This window comes from Nomascus leucogenys, chromosome 8, assembly GCF_006542625.1.
Source record: "Nomascus leucogenys isolate Asia chromosome 8, Asia_NLE_v1, whole genome shotgun sequence".
Classification (NCBI taxonomy): domain Eukaryota; kingdom Metazoa; phylum Chordata; class Mammalia; order Primates; family Hylobatidae; genus Nomascus; species Nomascus leucogenys.
This window is the reverse complement of record NC_044388.1, coordinates 13,857,454-13,874,189: the sequence shown is the minus strand read 5'-3', so window position 1 is coordinate 13,874,189 and position 16,736 is coordinate 13,857,454. Positions and strand designations below refer to the sequence as shown.

Genomic DNA, 16,736 nt, shown 5'->3' with positions numbered 1-16,736 from the left:
GGTCATTCTCGCAGAATATGGCACTTAAATTATCTCCAGCTGTAATGTCCTACCATATAATCCAGAGGTTGCATAGAAGCAGGGTTGTCACAGTCTCTGTAGTACCTTTGTGAGAATTCGATAGGCAGGCCCAGCCCTTCTCTAGAAGTTTGAATTTCACTCCCACCTTGTTGCTGGGGTACCTTCTTCTGGGTACCTTCTTCAGGGTACATCTAAACAGTGGCCTTATACAGAAATGTTGTTCAACCCACACAGTGTTTTAAAAAATTAGTTGCCAACATTTAAAAATTAGGGAGTTTCACATAAAATTCAGACTTCTTGTTTCCCTTTAAAAATGAGAAGCTAATAACATGAGTTGAATTCCCACAAGTCAACAGTCAGCTGGAATCTAGTGTGGATGGTCCCCTTATCTTTACCAGTGCACATGGTGAAAAAATTGAAAAAGTCTTCTTTGAAGTCAAAATATAGAGACGAATCTCTGAAATGTTTTATTTGGGAAACAAGAATTGTAATTCAGGGCATATACACAGACAGTAGTTTTTGGTATGTCCAAAGAACAGAGAAGATTGAGAGTTTTATTACAAAGAGAAATGTTACGTATGTTTTGAAAGAAAACTCATTGGCTCTAGATAAGTTTTTGGGAGCTGGCAAGCTCTGATTGGTGTGTGACAGTGATAGGTAAAACCAGTCTTAGAGTCACAGCAGGTCATTTCAGCAGCTACTAGGTAAAACTGGTCTTAGGGTTTACAGTGGGCTGTTTCAGTAGCTGGGCTTGTGGAAAACTGAGTTCTTGGAGCAGCTGCTATGTCCTTCGTGTATTTCCCCTTAGCGCATTGAATCCGATTTGGTTGGGTATGACAGTAATTACCCAATTTGTATAATTAACTTTCACACTCCCAACCCTTATCCCCCTATTTGAGATCTCCAGATGCAGTTTACTCTCCCTATTTTTCCTATAACATGGAAAGTTTTGGGTTTGGAATCTGGAAATCATCATTTTTTTCAGAAACACTCAGTAACATTGTCCAAATCAAGAAATTAGGATGTGGCATTACAGTACTCCTTAAGTTTTCCATTTTAATACTTTGCTAGAAGATAAGGAGTCCTTTATAATCTTGCATTTATATAGAACTTTTAACTTTCCAAATGGCTTAACAATCAAGGTCACTTTTTTCTTAAAGGACTTTTGATATAGTATAGATGCTATCTTAATTTTGTGTTTTGAACGCTACCCTTTTTTAAAGAATGCCAAATTACTGTTTCTGGAGAAACACATTATTAGAAGCATTGGCTTGCTACTCGATTCTGATAGGCTGGTTCTGTTAGTGTTGAGCAAGTTTTTGTGACTCAATTCTCTGCTATCTTTAAAACACTTGACAGACCAGCATGATATGCATGCCCCCACACCCTAATTTCTTACTGTAACATGACCTAAACCAAATGACTTAGGAACTGAAATGTTTATTTCTAGTTTACTAATGAGGTGCACCTTGTATCTGAAAGTATACATAGTTTGCTGAGATTTGTTTAATGAGTAGAACCTAGGTTAGGCTTGGTGGGGTTTTGAACAGAGGAGGAGTTTGAGCTATCAGCCACCATGTTCACAGAGGGAAATGTTTTAAATTAGTATCTTTTAGAATATTTCCTGGTGGGTTAAAGTAGATTTCTAAGGTAGTTGCTTTAAATAAATTTCTGTGCTCAGATAATTTATATCTTTAGACTGTGGAGAAACTTTTCAGATAGCCTTCATGAAATTACTGAGACAAAAAGGTGAATTCCAGAATGAGACTGTTAAGTGTTGTCTATTTTAGGCTAAATACAGGAATGGTTATTAAATTGATATTTTTTGAGTACTTTTGAAGGAAACAGTAATCATTGAATAAGGATGGCTTCTCTAGGAGAAGTAATGTCAAACTTGACGTTTTCTAGACTTAATAGGCAAGGGAGATGTTATAGAGAACAAATTCATCAAGGCATCTGATGATGTCAAGATGAAAATTTTTTTTTAATTGTTACATCTCTCTATATATGATTTTATGTTTAAATAGCTTTGGAGATACTCATAATCAATTTATCCAGCCAACTCACCTCAAATATTTTATTGCTGAGCTGAGACTGTTCTAGCAATGTAACAGTGAAGAAAATGGACAAAGTTTTTATAAAACTTATATTTTAGTGATGTAATACGTAATGGAGAAGAGCTCTGAATTAAAATAGAACAGGTTGAGGGTTGAAGAGTGAGGGTGAGGGTGTTAATTTATATGGGATGATAAAAAGACGCCTCTGATAAAATTGACCTTTGAGTATACCGTGTGCTCCACTTAATAGAATCACTGATGACTACGAACAACCAGTGACTGAATAAAATACAGCAACCAAAATCATTTGAAAATTATGTGGAACTTCACTATTACAGAGCATTGTTTCTGGTTTTCAGATTTTTAATTTGACTAAAATGGTATTTTATTGAAATGTGGAACATTTAACGACAGAAGGCTATTCTGAATAAACCCTGATTCTCCATTTTAAGAGGAGTTTTTTGGGGGGATGTCAGATAGAAAAAGATAACTACAGAAGGAGGACAGTTTGGCCGACTTAAGTGTTCTAATTGAGCACACTCTAAGGAAACCCTGGAGGTTAAATTCCTGATGACCAGACAATAAACATTTGGGAGGAAATTGAAAAACTGAAGTATTTCAGAAGTGAAAAAGGAATGCAGGAGCCCTGAAAATTAGATTCTAAAAATGTGTAGAAATTCTACCTGGGGCCGGGCACAGTGACTCAGGCCTGTAATCCCAGCACTTTGGGAGGCCGAAGCAGGCGGATCACCTGAGGTCGGGAGTTCAAGACCAGCCTGACCAATGTGGAGAAACACCGTCTCTACTAAAAATACAAAATTAGCCAGGCATGGTGGCACATGCTTGTAATCCCAACTACTGGGGAGGCTGAGGCAGGAGAATTGCTTGAACCCGGGAGGTGGAGTTTGCGGTGAGCCACGATCACGCCATTGCACTCCAGCCTGGGCAACAAGAGTGAAACTCCATCTAAAAAAAAAAAAAATTCCACCTGGAACAGACTTGGTGGAAGCATGAATTAGAAGAGTCTAAGACAAGTGGAATTCCGCTATTTAAATTCGCTGTGTTACTTCTAGAAAGAAAAAATTGAGACACAGTGAGTTGCAACTAAATGTCAGAAGTGCTAAAACACAGAACATAGATATCTAAGAATCTTAATGCAAAGGGAAGGAACTATTTTGTGTTAAGTAGGGGAAAGGAAGATTACTGGAATGTAATAGTTGACCACATAGTTCATTCAAGGACACAGGGCCTATCCTGGACTTGCACAACCCTAAGAGTGAGTGCCTCAGATTTTGCACCCTAGGTGCTTCCCTTAATTTTAGTCCTGGCCCTGCAGGGCACAGAGAGCTTAGGGTTCTCTTCCTTGGCCACAAAACTTCCCATCCCTCCCCACTGCCTCTACCTTTTCATAAAAACCTTTTCTCTGCTTGCTTTTCCTTCCATAATTAAATATCAGAGATTTAAGTGGCAAATAGTGTAATCAAAAAAAAAATCTTATTTCTGAACTGTACCTACTTACAGGAGATAGGTCTATTCTTCCAGCGGTTTATCTTCTGACATGGATGATCCTCCAGCTCTGTGGAAGGCACCAGAAATTAACCTGAGAAGTGCAGGAAACAGGATAGAGGATAGTTTCATTGTGCATGTTGCATAGACAAGACATTACAACTTCTCTTTCCATAGAGGGGCACCTCAAAGCCAGAAGAGAAAGGCAAAATCAGGGTCAGGGATTATCCAGGAATGTTAAGGGCTAGCAGGTGAGGCACAGCCCTCCAGAAGTCTTCACCTAATGATACAGCCCAGGCAGAGGTGGGTGGTCTGAGATACTTGTTGGGTCATGACCCAGGCTTGAAACAGATTATTGTTCAAAAAATATGACAGGCAGATGGCATTATCTCTCAGCACCCCTTGAGATGTGCTGAGCCCAGGGCAGACTCTGTGCAATGGCTTATGAAGGATTGGCAGGCAGTACTGTCTTGCCACAGTATTGTAGTGCTGGACAGGAGTGTCTTGGCAGGGACCAGTGAGCAGGTGGAGCTAACTAGCCATCGTAACACTTCAAAATTTGGTAAACAACTCTTCTTCTCCGACAGCATAGCTAAATGATTCTTATTCTTTCCTCCATTTTCTCTGTTTACTTTCCTTTTCATCTTCTTAATTCAGTCTGTATTCCCCTCTATGTTTCCATCTTTGCTCATATCATTCTCCCAAAAGGAATGATGAACAGTGTGCCTGTCTTCCCCTCCTACCCATATCTAATTGGTACATCCACAACCTCATATTGAGGTCTACCTATTCCCTAAAGCCTTTGCTGATCTCTTGGATCACTCCTCTGTGTCCCTCAGACACATTGAAGCATTCCTTTGATGCTAACTGGGAGGCAGTTAAAGTGAATGAAAAAAGCTTGGAGTTATGCAGACCTCAGTTGGAATTCCTGTTTCCATCCCTGACTAGCTCTGTGATCTACAGTAAGTTAATTTCCCTGAGTCCTGTGTTCTCACCTGAAAAGTGGAGAATCAAATCATATCTTACCTTGAAATTCTGTTGTATAATATATGGACATGTATATAGTGTGTAGAAACCCTTTAGGACATTCTTGGCAGAAAATAGATATCCAGTACACATTGGCTTATATTGTTAACTTTTGACATGCTGGAACTGTGAGCAGAAGTGAACTTAGGAGAGAGGAATCAGGAAGCCAAGATGGAGAACAAAGGTAAGATGGGGGACAGACGTTGAGGCCATGTATGAAGCACTCTTAAGAGGAGCAGTGAGAGACTGTACAAGCAGCTAGTGACCAGAGGTCAAAGCACAGATGTGGCCACTGACTCACAGTGCTGGGATCAAGGAAAATATGCACCAAGTTTTCTTGACTATGGTGTGGTAAAAAGATATACAGCAATGTTTATTGTATACTTATTTTGTGCCAGATCCTGTTCTAAGTCTCACTTAGTCCTCACAACAGCCCTGAGTCAGATATTATTATAATTGTTCCCAATTTTCAGATGAGAAACATAAAGCAGATAGTTTAAATGACTTGCCTAAAGAAACACAACTAAAAAGTTGACACCAATCAACCTGAGACAAAGATTATTTATATACTAGAGACCCCCCTGCCCATATAAGCATCTAAGTTCAAATTTCTCAAGCTGAACATTTGCAGCCTTTTTCTATAGTACCCCCAATCCTGCCTGTTCTGACCACACTCCACCCACTTCATTATTTCACTTGAGGCGCTGCCATCCACCCAGTTACCCAAACTCAGAACCTGAAAGTCATGTTTGGCTCCTCCTCCCCAGCCCTCTTAATGCACTCAATATCCAGGAGCTATCAGTTCTACCTTCTTTATCTTTTGAATTTGGTCAGTTCTCTCTACAGACATAAGAAACCTAGTGGAAGCCAACAAAGTGTGTCACCTGGATCACTACCGTGGCTCCCTCATGGCCCTCCTGCCTTCAATCTGGCCCCCTGAGCTGTTTTCTCCACCCTAGTCACAAACTTTTTAAAGCTCAAATGCAGGGAATGACATGGTCATATTTGAGCTTTGAACCCTTCCTTTGACCTTCATTCCTCTCAGGATAAATTCCAAACTCCTCAGTAAGGCATTCAAAACTCTCTAGAATCCTGTTTCTGTCTGCCATTAAGCCCAATTTCTCGCCATTTCAACCTTGTTCTCGTGTTGCACCAAACTTCTTCTTGTTTCCTAAAAACAACATTCCTGGCTGATTTTTTTTTTTTTTTCCAGAGTTTAATACCCAGTCCTGGAGTCACCTCCTCCAGGAAGCTTTCTGTAATCCTACAAACTGGGTTAGATGTTTCTTTTTAGTGATGCTATGTTCCCTTACAAATATTGCTGTCCCTTCATTTTAAAAATTGACTTATGATTATTCCCGTGTTCATCTTCTCCACTAGTTGGGAAATTCTTGTTGAGGGAATGGACTGTTGAATTCCTAAGAACTAGCACATAGTAGGCTTTCAGTGAATGTTTCTTGAATGAATAAATAAATGACCAACTTTCCCAAGGTTACATTATAAGTTCTGAAACTCGAACCAAATTACATTATACTCTAGAACCCATGTTTATTCCACTATTGTATTTGCACATTAGGGTGGTTAAAGTCCTTCAAGGGCTAAATTTTAAAGGGCTAAATGCTATCATAAGGTTTTTCTTCCACCTATTGAAATTGGTTTTAATTTTTCAGTAATACATTCACATGACTCAGTAATCAAACGATATACAAAGATATTCAGTCAAAAGTCTTGTTCCCATTTTTCTCTTCCACCTTTCCAATTCCCACTTTCTCTGCCCCAAGGTAACCAATCTTGTTCATTTCTTGTATCTTCTTTTAGTTTTTCTTTTTGCAAACGCATGCATATATGAAGCTATATATTATTCTTTACCCTCCTGACTTTTAGAAAGATATTTTAAATTTTTTCAAATATCTCTAGTTTTTCTGAAGTGGGTACATATTAGAAGAAAGAGCTGGTCAGTACCCAGCTTGAATGAACTCACAGAGAGAAACTTGGAAGAGGACAGCTATTTAATGAGGGAGGGAGATAATCCTGCCTGCTCATTGGCTTCTAGGGAGGTGCAGGATCCCCTAGGACAGAGTCTGTGGTCCAGGTATCGCTCATAGGCAGATTCTCAAGCTCCCCAAAGTTACATTTTCTCTGGAACTCTCCTAGGCCGCTCCCTGCTGATGCAATATCTGGGTTTGGGCAGAAAGGAGGGTGCTTCTGAGCCCGCCCTTTCTGAGCTTCCTGGGCCGGCTCTGGAACAATTCAGGCTTCGCTGCGACTCAGACCTCAGCTCCAACATATGCATTCTGAAGAAAGATGGCTGAGATGGACAGAATGCTTTATTTTGGAAAGAAACAATGTTCTAGGTCAAACTGAGTCTACCAAATGCAGACTTTCACAATGGTTCTAGAAGAAATCTGGACAAGTCTTTTCATGTGGTTTTTCTACGCATTGATTCCATGTTTGCTCACAGGTAAGTATGAATTAGAATACATCCAATAGTTTGGGCCTTGAATATAGGTTAAGAAGGCAAAAAATACTTTCCCAGGGCCTGGGGTTGAAATATGTGTATAGAATATCTTATATCTGTTTTACAAAAGATTTATCACCTCCTAAACCTCTATTCCCACATCCCAAAGAAAAGGCCTGCATTCTGTTTGGAAATCTCTCTTCTTAATATCCACACAACAATCTAGAAAGAGAAATCATCAAAATAAATAAAAGCAGAGCTCTGTGCACTTTGTTATTTATCTCATCGTCTGGTTTTAAAGAGTGCAACGTAGTTCTGTCAGACTTACTGTGTGTGTCTTGGAGATGTTAACTATAAGAACAAATTAAAACAAAGATTCTGGCAAAATACACATGAATAAAAAGACAATTTGTGAGCTTAACATTGGATACAAGACTTATAAAAATTGGATTTCTCTCCTGGTCATTGAAGAAAAGGTACTCCATAGCATTCTAAAAAATATTTGGTTTGGGACATTTCCCCTGCCAGTGAGATTACATAATTTTCTCTGCTCCACTCATGTCAAATCACGTTTAAGAGAAATTCTAATTTTGATACTCCAAGACACTAGGCATTTTGCAGTGTTGACGGGAGCCTTGAGTACTTTCTTTCCCTCTCTCTCTCTCTCTCTCTCCCCCCACTCTGTCTCACTCTCTGTGTGTGTGTGTGTTTTACACAGAACTAATTTAATTATTCTAGTTAGTTTAAATCAGGCAACAAATCAATACTAAGACAATTTGCAAAGGTGTAGAACTGGCTTAAACATCAAATTTATGGTGTTCTTTCCTAGCTTAAAAACCTTCACAGCTCCCAGTTGTTCAGCACATGGTGTCCAAATTCTGTTGTTTGTCCCTTATCACCCAGCATATTCAGGCCCCACCCTATATTTATTTAACCCTATTTCTCACTACTCCTTGAAAACAAATATAGACTACAAGCAGCTGCTGGCTTAACAGTCAGCATATTATACCTTCATTTCCTCCTCCTGGCCTTTATTGTTATAATTTTCCACCAGAAGCACCATCTTCAGTTTTTCCTTCTACATCTTTCCAAGACCTCTCTCTTCTTTGACCCCAGGTACTTTAGCTTGAGGTGGTTACTTCTCTTTCCAGCACTGACCTGGAAGGCCAGGGCCTGGGCATCTTTTCTGCTGTCCCCACATCCCCTAGCACAGGCTAAGCATGCTGGTTGTTTGGTTAGTTAGTTGTTGGTTATTTAGTTGTTGGAACAGAAATGTTACCAAGAAAACATCCCTCCACTAAGCTGAAACGAGAAGATGGGAGGCTGAATGAGAAGAGGAAAGCCCAGCATTTTCGACTTGACATTTTCTTCAATGACGCCGGTCTTATAAGTCTTTTCTTGAAAACTCCTGTTTTAAGTAGATCTGGAGGTGAGTGTGCACTTCCGACACTTATAAACTGACATAGAAAACACACACACACCAAAAAAACCTCATTGGTAAAATCATAAGGATGTCAGAGCCAGAAAGACGTGTGTGTGAGTTTTGGCTCTGTCACTCACTAGCTCAGGACTCAATCGTGTAATCAGTTTCCCTTCCTGTGAAATGGTCATAATAGCCACGTTGAGGTTATGAGGGGTTAAATAAGGTGACACAAACAAAAGCACTTTGAAGACTTCAACATTTCCCCACCCCCAAATGTTAGTTATTATTATCTGTTGGTTATACAGATGGTGGTATCAGTAGATAATTGCTTTAGCTGACGTTGTCTTTATGCAGTTTTGACCATTTCCTCTGGATTGTGTAGGTGCCTGTGATGAATTCTGCAAATTCTAAATGAACTTCTATTATTTACTAGATCACTGGACAGATAGGTAGAGTTGTGGCTTTTTTTGTTTTGTTTTGACTGAGTCTCTCTCTGTCACCAGGCTGGAGTGCAGTGGCACGATCTTGGCTCACTGCAATCTCCACCTCCTGGGTTCAATCAAGCAATTCTCCTGCCTCAGCCTCCCAAGTAGCTGGGACTACAGGCGCACGCCACCACGCCCAGCTAGTTTTTGTATTTTTAGTAAAGATGAGGTTTCACCATGTTGCCCAGGATGGTCTCAATCTCTTGACCTTGTGATTTGCCGGCCTCGGCCTCCCAAAGTGCTGGGATTACAGGCATGAGCCACCACAACCGGCCATGGCTGTCTTTCATAGAAATCATTTGCCTTGTCCTCTCCCTCCCAAATAATAGTGGGTGATTCAGAAAGCTGATTATGCTACCGGGCGCGGTGGCTCACGCCTGTAATCCCAGCACTTTGGGAGGCCGAGGCGGGCGGATCACGAGGTCAGGAGATCGAGACCATCTTGGCTAACATGGTGAAACCCCATCTCTACTAAAAATACAAAAAATTAGCTGGGCATGGTGGCGGGCGCCTGTAGTCCCAGCTACTCGGGAGGCTGAGGCAGGAGAATGGCGTGGACCCGGGAAGCAGAGCTTGCAGTGAACTGAGATCACACCACTGCACTCCAGCCCGGGCGACAGAAGAGACTCTGTCTCAAAAAAAAAAAAAGAAAAAAAAAGAAAGCTGATTATGCTACCAATAGTCATAATAACAATGTCAATCACAACTGCTATTTCTGAGTACACATCATGCCTTCAGTTAGCAAAAATGTTATCTTGACTTCTCACATGAATCCTGCAAGTTAGGTGTTATACCTATTCCACACATTAGGGATAGAGACTAAGAGAGGTTCAGTTATTTGTCCAAGTACCTATATCTAGTAAGTGCAGGAATTGGGATTTGATGATGGTTTGGTCTGCTCCAGAGCCTGTGCCCTTTATACATCTCTGCAGAAAAAGCTGAGACATTAAAACAAGGTAGAAGAAGGGAGGAGGGACAAAGGAAAGGAAATAAAGAAGATGGTGCTACCTTTTCTAATGCATTAGCCTTAAAGGCTGTTAGAGGTAAAGGTGGCAGAAGAGGATCCAAATAAAGGGAGTGGACATCAGACCCACTGAGCGTCCTTCAGAGAAGAGATGCAAAGATTTTTGCCTGGAAAGGTTGCCCCAGGGCTTTATGGTGGGTAGCCTTCATGCCACTTCCCTTGGACTGACTCACTCAAGGTTTTATGAAATAGGTGTTCAGCAGCAAAAAGGGTCTAATTTAAAGACGAATGAGGGATTAAGAAAAGAGTTAGACCTAGGCTAATTTCCCCAAGGAAGCCAAAGCTTAATTTACTTGTTCAACTTTCATTCTTTTAACACCATTTATGTACCAGGTTCTGAGAGGTGTGCTGGTTAGAGAGATTTTAAAAACTTGTCTTCAGGGAGCCTAAGAGCCTGCTGGGAAGTACACTAAAGTCTTTGGCATTTGGGAATTTAACAAAATTTTAACTATTCTTTAGCCACCAGAAGTAAAGTCTAGATTTGTGGTTCCCAACCTCAAATGCACATTGGAATCACCTGGGGAACTTTTTAAAAGCTAAATTCCATGACTTCACAGCTAGAGATTCTGAGTTAATCTAGGGTGCTGTCTGGATGTTGGGACTTTTTCAAAACAATATGGGTGGGGCTCCTTAGAGAAATGATTGATTCCAGGGCTGGGCAGGGAAAAAACAAGATGAGACAAGAGCATTTTGTGGTAAGTAATGAAGTGATTAAAAAAGGATGAGGGCCTAAGTTTACAGTTAACATAGTATCCTGGATTGCAGCCTGGGATGGAAGAAAGAAAGGCCTTAGTGGAAAAACTAGTGAAATTCAAATGAAGTCTGGAGTTTAGTTAACAATAATGTGCCAGTATTGGCTTTTTAGTTTTGACAAATGTGTTATGGTTACATAAGATGTTAGCATTCAGGGAAGTTGGGTGAAGGATATATAGGAGTGCTGTGTACTATCTCTGCAATTATTCTGTAAATCTAAAATTATTCCAAAAATTTAAAAATCTATTAATAAAAATAACATGAGTAAAAAGGGTGGGAACAAGTTAAAAGGGCACGGGCAGCTTGAAAGTGTTCCCACTGGCCAAAAGCTAGAACAATTTGAATAACAAAATAACAATAGTGTTGGATTTTACAGAATAAATTAAAATATCCATGAGTCCATACTGGTAAAAATAAATAATTGAGTAAATAAATGGTGGAAAAGGAACAGCTCTTCCTAAGAAAAGAATACAATTAAATAAAATATCACTACTAGAACATCACAGCAATAATTGTTACAAGAAATATCCATCAGTAGATGTTAAAATTAATAGGTGAAAGTTTGAGGAGAAATGGAATATTTGCACAGTCTGAAAGTATCTCCCCCAAGGTATTTATTCACTATACAGGGGAAAATGGTAGCTTTACAGTAGAGACACTTTCTTAACCAAGTGATCAGGGCGGTTAACATCACCAGTAATAAGATGTATTGATATCATGTACTCCCTGTGAGTGTCTGGAAAAAATGTGTAACCTCAATGAAATCATGTGAAAATATCAGACAAAACCAAACTGAGATACGTTCTACAAAACAACTGACCAGTACTCCCAAAAAATGTCAAGGTCGGCCAGGCGTGGTGGCTCATGCCTGTAATCCAAGCACTTTGGGAGGCCAAGGCAGGTGGATCACGAGATCAGGAGATCGAGACCATCCTGGCCAACATGGTGAAACCCCGTCTTTACTAAAAATACAAAAATTAGCCAAGTGTGGCAGCACGTGCCTGTAGTCCCAGCTACTTGGGAGGCTGAGGCAGGAGAATCGCTTGAACCTGGGAGGCAGAGGTTGCAGCGAGCTGAGATCGCACCACTGCACTCCAGTCTGGCAACAGAGCAAGACTCCATCTCAAAATACAAAAAAAAAGTCAAGGTCATTAAAAAAGACAAAGACAGACGAAAACAGTTTGGAGGAGACTAACTAGATATGACAGCTAAATGAAAATCCTGTATTGGATTTTGGCCAAAAAAAAAAAAAGCATTAGGGGAAAAACTGATGAAATTTGATTAAATACTGAAGCTTAGTTAATAATATTGCATTAATATTAATATCTTAATTTTCTATAATTGTGCTATGGTTATGTACATACGGAGGGCTGAGTGAAGAGTATATGAGAGCTCTCTGTTTTATTTTGCAACTCTTCTGAAAGTCTGAAATTATTTCAAAATACAGTTAATCTGTTCATCATTTCACTGGGCTAACATCAAGGTATGGGCAGGACTACATTCCTTCTGGAGGTTTTAGAGAATCTGTTTCCCCCTTCCATGGTATGAATGTACTACAGTTTGTCTAAACATTCACCTGTTGAAGGATATCTGGGCCAATTCCAGCTTGACTATGAATATTTGTGTGCAGGTCTTATGTGATGTAAAGTTTCATTTCTCTGAGATAAATGCCGAAGAGTGTAATTGCTAGATCATATAGTAACTACATGTTTAGTTTTACAAGAAACTGCCAAACTATTTTGAAAAACAGTTATCATTTTACATTCCTACCAACAATGTATAAGTGATCCACTTGCTCTGTATCCTTGCCAGCATTTGGTTTTGTAACTTTAAAAGCTTTTAGCCATTCTGATAACTGTGTAATGCTATCTCATTGTAATTTTAATTTGGATTTCCCTAATAGCTAATAGTGTGCTTATTTGCCATCTATATATCCCCTTTGGTGAAATTTCTATTCATGTCCTACATCCCTACTCTGCTATCAGGCATTGAATTTATTCCTTCTAACTATATGTTTTGTTTTGTTTTTTGAGATGGAGTCTCACTCTGCTGCCCAGGCTGGAGTGCAATGGCGCCATCTTGGCTCTCTGCAACCTCTGCCTCCCAGGTTCAGGTGATTCTCCTGCCCCAGCCTCCCAAGTAGCTGGGACTATAGGCATGTGCCACCACGCCCAGCTAATTTTTGTATTTTTAGTAGAGATGGGATTTCACCATGTTGGCCAGGCTGGTCTTGAACTCCTGACCTCAAGTGATCTGCCCACCTTGGCCTCCCAAAGTGCTGGGATTACAGGTGTGAGCCACTGTGCCCTGTCACTTCTATCTAACTGTATGTTTTTACCTTTTAACATACTTCTCTTCATCCTCCCCGCTCCCACCCACTCACTCTTCCCATTTTCTGTTATCTGTCTTTTCACTCTACCTCTGTATGATAAAATCGTTTAGCTCCCACATATAAGTGAGAACATATGATATTTGTCTTTTTGTGTCTGGCTTATTTCACTTAAGATACAGTTCAATTCACATTGCTGCCAATTATATGATTCCTTTCTTTTTATGGCTGAATAAATAGTATTCCATTGTGTATATGTACCACATTTTCTTTATCCATTCATCCACTGATGGACACTTAGGTTGATTTCGTATCTTTGCTATTGTGAATAATGCTGCAATAGACATGAAAAGGGAGGTTTCCCTTTGACATATTGATTTATTTTCCTTTCGGTAGATACCCAGTAGTGGGTGGCTGGATGGAATGGTAATTCTATTTTTAGTTTTTTAAGAAATATCCATACTGTTTTCCATAGTGGCTGTACTAGTTTACGTTCCCACCAACAGTGTGTAAGAGTTCCCTTTTTTCTGCATCCTCATCAACATTTGTTATTTTTTGTCTTTTTAGTAATAGCCATTCTGACCTGGGGTAAGATGACATCTCATTGATAGGTTTCAATTTGCATTTCTCTGATGGTTAGTGACATTGAACATTTTTTCATATATCTGTTGGCCATTTGTATATCTTCTTTTGAGAAATGTCTACTGATGTCCTTAGCCCACTTTGGGGGATTTGTTTTTTAGTGCTGTTATTTGAGTTTTTTGTATATTCTGGATATTACTCTGTTGTTGGATGAATAGTTTGCAAATATTTTCTCCCATTCAATGGATTGTCTCTTTACTCGGCTGATTGTTTCCTTTGCTGTGCAGAAGCTTTTTAGTTTAATACAGTCCCATTTGTCTCTGATTTTTGCAATAGTCTCAGGAGGATTGATATTAGTTCTTCTTTGTATGTTTGGTAGAATTCAGCTGTGAATCCATCTAATCCTGGGCTTTTCTTTGTTGGGAGACTTATTATTGATTCAATCTTGCTACTCATTATCCATCGTTAAGGTTTTCTTTTTCTTCCTGATTCAATCTTGGTAGGTTGTATGTGTCCAGGAATTATCCATTTCTTCTAGGTTTTCCAGTTTGTCAGCTTATAGTTGTTCATAACAGTCTCTGTTAATTTTATGTGGTATCAGTTGTAACATCTTTTTAATTTCTGATATTCTTTATTTGAGTTTCCTCTCTTCTTGGTTAGTCTAGCTAGTGGTTTTAAGATTAACTTTGTCAATCTTTTTGAAGAAATTTTTTTTTTCATTTTCTTGACCCTTTGTATTCTTTTTAGTCTCTATTCCATTAAGTTCTGCTCTGATGTTTATTACTTCCTTTTTTCTTCTAATTTTGGGTTTGCTTTGTTCTTGCTTTTCCAGTTCCTTGAGGTGCATTGTTGAATTGTTAATTTTTAATCTTTCTACTTTTTCAGTGTAAGCATTTATTGATATAAATGCCCCTCTTATTACTGCTTTTGATATATCCCACAGATTTTGCTATGTTGTGTTCGATTTTTATTTGTTTCAAGAAATTTTAAAATTTCCATGTTAGTTTCTTGGTTGACCCAATAGTCATTCAAGATCATGTTGTTTAATTTCCATGTACTTAAACTGGACTTTAGACTAGTTTAAGTTTTTCTTGGTATTGATTTCTAGTTTTATTCCATTGTGCTCTGAGAAGATACTTGATAGGATTTTGATTTTCAAAAATTTGTTGGCTGGGCGCAGTGTCTCACGCCTGTAATCCCAGTACTTTGGGAGGCCAAGGTGGGCGGATCACAAGGCCAGGAGATTGAGACCGTCCTGGCTAACAGGGTGAAACCCTGTCTCTACTAAAAATACAAAAAAAGAAAAAATTAGCCGGGCATGGTGGCGCACGCCTGTAATCCCAGCTACTCAGGAGGCCGAGGCAGGAAAATTGCTTGAACCCGGGAGGTGGAGGTTGCAGTGAATCTCAAAAAAAAAAAAAAAATTGTTGACACTCGTTTTGTGACCTAACATATGGTTTATTCTGGAGAATATTCCATGGGCTGATGAAAAGAATATATATTCTGCAGTTGTTGGATATAATGTTCTGTAAATATCTGTTAGGTCCATTTGGTCTAAAGTCCAGTTTAAGTACAAGGTTTCTTTGTTGATTTTCTGTCCAGATGATCTGTCTAATGCTGAGAGTGGGGTGTTAAAGTCCCCTGTCCCCAATCATTGTATTGTAGTCTTTCTCTTTAGATCTAGTCATATTTGCTTTAAGACTCTGGGTGCTCCAGTATGGGGTGCATATATATTTAGAATTGTTATATCTTCTTGCTGCATTGATCCATTTATCACTATATAGTAACCTTCTTTGTCTTTTTTTAATTGCTTTTGACTTGAAGTCTATCTTATTTGATATAAGTATAGCTACTTCTTGCTTTTGGTTTTCATTTGTGTGGAGTATATTTTTCCATCCCTTTTAGTCCATATATGTCTTTACTGGTAAGGTGAATTTCGTGTAAGCAGCATATAGTTGGAACTTTTTTTTTTTTCATTTATTCAGCCATTTTATATCTTTTAAGTGGAGAATTTAATCCACTTTTATTCAAGGTTATTAATATGCGAGGTTTTTTTCCTGTCATATTGTTAATTTTTTTTCTGTTTGTTTTACATATTATTTAGTGCTTTCTTTTTCTCCTATTGTTCATTGTGTTTTGGTGGATTTCTGTAGTGGTACCATTTGAGTCCTTTCTCTTCCTCCTTTGTGTGACTGCTTTACCTGTGAGTTTTATACTTTCACGTGATTTCATAATGGTAAATGTTATTCTTTCACTTTCAGGTTTAGGACTCCCTTGAACATTTCTTGTATGTCTGGTCTAGTGGTAACAAATTCCCTCAATATTCGTTTGTCTGTTAAAGACTATTTCACCTTGATATATGAAGGATGATTTTGCCAGATGTAATATTCTTGGCTAGCAGGTTTTTCTTTTTTTCCTTTCAGCACTTTAAATATATCATTCCATTCTCTTCTGGCCTGTGTGATTTCTGCTGAGAAATCCACTGATGGGGTTTCCATCAGACTAGATGCTTTTTTTCCTAGCTGTTTTTAGGATTTGCTCTTTATCTTTGACTTCAGACAGTCTAACTATAATGACCATTTTACACTGTATCTCTCTGGACATCATGAGCCTCCTATAACTAGATGTCTAAATATCTTGCTAGACATAGGATGTTTTAATATATTATTTAGTTAAATAGGCTTTTTAGTCCTTTTGTTCTTTCCTTCCCCTTAGGGATACTGATAATACACAAATTCAATTGCTTTGTGTTATCTCAAATGTCACGAAGCTTTTGCTCATTCTTTTTAAAAACTTTTGACTGGATTATTTCAAAAGACCTGTCTTCAAGTTCTGAGATTCTTTCTCCTGCTTGATCTAGTCTATTGTTGAAGCTTTCAAATGTATTTTGTATTTCTTCCAATGAGTGTTTAGTTTCAGAATTTCTATTTGGTTCTTTTAAAAAATATCTATCTCTTTGGAAATTTCTCGTTTATATTCTGAATTGTTTTTCTGATTTCTTTTTATTGTTTTTCCAAATTCTCTTGTATCCCACTGAGCTTCTTTAATATCAATATGTTTAATTCCTTCTCT

At 38.7% G+C, this 16,736-nt stretch overlaps 1 protein-coding gene across 1 annotated transcript in view; it reads left to right on the top strand.

Moving 5' to 3' along the window:
* The first annotated feature begins 6,734 nt into the window (after positions 1–6,734).
* The window catches only part of IL20RB (interleukin 20 receptor subunit beta), a 42,440-nt gene continuing 32,438 nt past the window's right edge, over positions 6,735–16,736 (top strand). Inside the window, exon 1 of the mRNA XM_003265272.4 lies at positions 6,735–7,071. Within this exon, the coding sequence (XP_003265320.2) occupies positions 6,984–7,071 (88 nt within the window). The 5' untranslated portion in view covers positions 6,735–6,983. The remainder of the gene's footprint in view (positions 7,072–16,736) is intronic.